The 4,124-nt window shown below is 35.4% G+C and overlaps 1 protein-coding gene across 1 annotated transcript in view; it reads right to left on the bottom strand.

The window, feature by feature from the left end:
• Positions 1 to 2,494, bottom strand: part of LOC110032650 (probable tetraacyldisaccharide 4'-kinase, mitochondrial) — a gene marked incomplete at its 5' end in the record, with an annotated part of 5,403 nt that extends 2,909 nt beyond the window's left edge. The window contains 1 exon segment of the mRNA XM_020736345.1: positions 2,285 to 2,494. Within this exon segment, the coding sequence (XP_020592004.1) occupies positions 2,285 to 2,494 (210 nt within the window).
• Positions 2,495 to 4,124: the final 1,630 nt, after the last annotated feature.

The following is a 4,124-nucleotide window of genomic DNA, read 5'->3' as shown; positions in this document are numbered from 1 at the left end:
CTTCCTCTCTCCTGAAGGATGCGGCTCGATTTACCGCATAGTCAAATTACACGTAATTTTTAAGCTTTTATAATGAATCAATAGATAATTTCATTATAGCTACAGTAAGTTTCCTGTAGCTGCAGTAATTTAACTGTGGCAACAATGAATTTATTATAGCAATAGTAATTTCATTATTTTTTCCTGATTTTTTTTTTATGTATAAGGACAATAATTTTGTTATTAAGCACAATTAATTTACTTTTTTATCTATTTATATTCTATTTTTTAATGTTGGGGTTTAGGCCTCACCCCATAACTGCTAAAATGCCTCGCCCAATGCCCAGGCCTTTTAAAACATTGATTTAAACTTAGATATAAAAACTATAAAATATATTATTATATAAATAATATAATATATGTGTGTGTGTGTGTGTTTTATTTCAAGCTAAAAGGAGTCGAACAAGGTCGAACAAAGGATTATTCATGTTTAGCTAGTTTATAATTCGAGTTTCAAAATTTTGTTTGTGTCCGGCTAGTTTACTTAACAAATGATTCGAATACAAGCTACTTAACGAGTCGAACACGAGTTGTTCGCAAAGAACGAGCTTTTTTGATAGTCTTATCTGCACTATAATTTCATTCATATGTACAAAATTTCAATGTTGACATAACTTTCACAATCCAGAACTTTCTTTTCATTTATTTATATTAGAAGGAAAAATTATATTGTTACTATTGGACATTCATCATTTTTAGTAATAAATACTTATTTTGAGATTAATAGCTTTATTTTTCATAAAAATCATGTGTTATTTGCATTTATTAATCACATATAAATATGTATTTCATGCTAGATGCCTATAAAAAATTTTAGACATTAGAACACCCTACATCTTTTGTGATTCAATTCAAAGCAACATTAAAGGAAAAAATCGTGGCACGAGCAAGGGATAGTTTGCTTCTAAAGCATTAAAAATATGTTTTAATTCTTATTAATTGTTTTGATTTGGTAGGCAAAAACAATCTATATAAGCTCACAATCAAGAGATTTGTAGCTTTTAGAAAAAAAAACTTTCTTAGTAGCTATTCAAAAGCTTCCAGCCATTCCTATCCTTTGAGTTTGCATGCAATACCTAGCCCTTGAAAATAAGGTGGGAATAAGTGTAAATAGAACTATTATGGGCTTTAACTAGCTGGGAAAATAGATTAAATCAGTTTCTTGCCTTCTTCACAAATTTTTACAAAGAGGCGTCTATTTCATATTCTTACAAGCAAAAATTTTAAAGACATTTTCTATAGGATTTTTTTCAGTTCATTCTACTTTTTAAGTGAGGATATTAAATCAAATTACTTTCAAACTTCTGAATACGATCCTGATTTCTTTTTCTTAGGGTATTTCTACTCTAGATTCCCTTAGGTAATGTCACCACATTCATATTACTGTTGTACATGTTTCTACGAAGTTTTGCTAATATCCAATGAGTTTTGTGCTAAGATCCAATGAGTTCTGTGCTTACGCCTGCATGGAAGGAAAATCATTTCTGAGACTTGAATCCATGATCTTTACAGAGAATGGAAGCAATTTAATCATTTCTCCAGTACTAGCCAGGAAATTCAGTCAAATCTTAATTCAACAAACATTTAAAGGCCAAATGAACTAAAAATTTTCAAGGCCTTTCAAAAACCTAGGATTAATGAGCCCTGATGAATATAGTACAAAACATGTAAAAGACATAATAATAACCTTATAACCAGAATGATTGGAGGCGCTTAGGAATTCAGATGAAATCCCCAGCAAACAAGAAAAAAAATCTCACTTTAAAGGACCTTCAAATGCCAACAAGAAAAAAGGCAACGATACCTTAAATGGTGCAAGAGCAATAGGTGAAGATAAATGACAGGGGGAAAGGACATTGCCGCACTAATATTCTTAAGTCCATCTCTATCCTTACTTCTCCTCTCATTTCCTTTCTTACTCTTATTTTCTGTGAAAAAATGGTAACCAATTATGGCAAAGGCATGTCCTCTGCTAGCAACAAAGGGCATCAGAGTGGTGTGACTTTCTAAATACTACAGAATAATCTCAGCAAGTCTTAAGTACAATTTTCCATTCATAAAATCCTTTCAGCACAAAAAAAAGGGATGACGACACAAGCCACTCTTAAACTCATGTCATGAAAGCTTAGCTCCCAACATTTGAAATTATAAGACTCATTTATAAAAATCCAAGAACAATGAGAGAAATATTCCAATTCTTCAAAGTTGACCTCGTATTAACATTAAGAAAAGTGTAGAGGAGTACCTCCATAACACGCCTTATAAAGGCATCAGGAAAACCAATTGCAGAAACACATAATATGACCTTGTTAATCACCATAGTTAGTGGTAGTTTAGAAAGAGGATCCTTGACGTCAAAAAGAAACATGGGAGACAATCTGGAGAAGAAGATAGAGAGTGATGGATTAATTTTCTGCATGGTCGACACAATGTTCTTTAGCCCTGTACTAGACACCTGTAAAAATCAAGAGAACGGAACTGAAAGCTTTGTAAATGGTTCTAGGTAAGTAGAAGCAATAAAAAAAATAAAATACAAGCTCCTGGGATATCTGATGGATAATAAAGAAAAGCTATATATATAAATATTATTAGAATATTAGAATATTAATATGCAGATTTTTGTATTAATTACTATGAATTGCTTTTATTTACTTTCCTTTTCCCTTTTATTTTATTTTTATTTGTTTCCTTACTAGTATATCCTGTAATGGATATTTATACCCTTCTTTGCATCAATAAGGAATACCTTGGTAATGGATATTTATACCCCTCTTTGCATCAATAAGGAATACCTTGGATTCCATTCTAACATGGTATCAGAGTCATAGCCCTAACGCAACTGTCGTCGGGCTCTCCTTGCCCCCCAGCTAGCCTATCTAGGTTTCGTCAACCTCCCGACCAACCGATGCCTCTCCTTTAGTAGTTGTTATTGCTCAACGAATTCCTATCGTTACACTTTACTCCTCAAATTCCAATCTCGTTAGGGATTCTCAATTCCACAGCCATGGTCGAATCTGACGCCCAATTCAACAAAACAAGGCAAGAGGAGATCGAGAAACAGTAGTACCTAGAGATCGTTCATCTGGTTGTGATCAGAGCAGTTCTGTGCGTTTCAAGCCTATACGTGTACGTAAAGGAGAAATCCAACCCTCTCAGAAATGGATTCAGAGCGTCGAAGGCGCCGTTAAGAACATCGTTGGCCCCCTATACAATGGCTACCATAGTTTCCCGTTTGATCTCCTTACACTCACTGATCACAGGGTCGGCGCGTCAACCTAGGAGCTGGAATGGCACGTGCTAGAAGGGATTAAGGAGGCATATGTGAAGGACCAGGTCAGTGGCCAACTAGGTCCAGCAAACCAGAGTGGTGGCGACTACTACCAATCTGACAAAGGCTGCTTGTTTCCAAGCCAAACCAGCGGCGGAGCAGTTCAAGCTTTCGGCCAAATCTTCCACTGCCAAGGGTCTAATTGCAGCTTTTGAATCCAACACAGTACAAACAACATTTACCCAAAACAATCTAGAAACCTCCAATTCTCCTAAAAGTCCAATGGAGCACTTAATCAAGCTGCTTGGATCCAATTCACTCTCTTTCGGCCCGTTGACCTCCCACGTTTGTCAAGGTATCAATCATATGGCACCTACCTCTTTTTCCTCTTCTAGTATATAGATCATTGATTCAAGTGACACAAACCGCATGACTGGAAGCTATCAACTGGAAGCTCTCAAAGCCTTCTCGACATACTATCCTTGCTCAGGGAAAAATACTGTTAAAACTGCTGATGGATTCCAAACTTTCATTGATGGTAAAAGGCCTGTTGTTTTATCAACATGTCTAAATCTGCAATCTATGTTACATGTACCTTTGTTGAAGTGTAACATTTTATTTGTCAATACCATGACATATGACATTGATTGCGTTGCTCATTTTTCTTCTGATGTCTGTGTCTTTCAGGTTTGTCGTTCAGGAATGATGATTGGGACTGCTAAGCGAATTGTCATGCTCTACTTCTTCCAAGAGAAAAGCAGGGAGAACAAGAACACTCCACCCAGTAGTTGCAGTTTATCTCAATCAATTGAATGCC

The sequence above is a fragment of the Phalaenopsis equestris genome, unplaced genomic scaffold (genome assembly GCF_001263595.1).
Source record: "Phalaenopsis equestris unplaced genomic scaffold, ASM126359v1 Scaffold000994, whole genome shotgun sequence".
Classification (NCBI taxonomy): Eukaryota; Viridiplantae; Streptophyta; class Magnoliopsida; order Asparagales; family Orchidaceae; genus Phalaenopsis; species Phalaenopsis equestris.
Note: the sequence above shows the minus strand (reverse complement) of the source record. Positions and strands in the feature narration are given on the sequence as shown.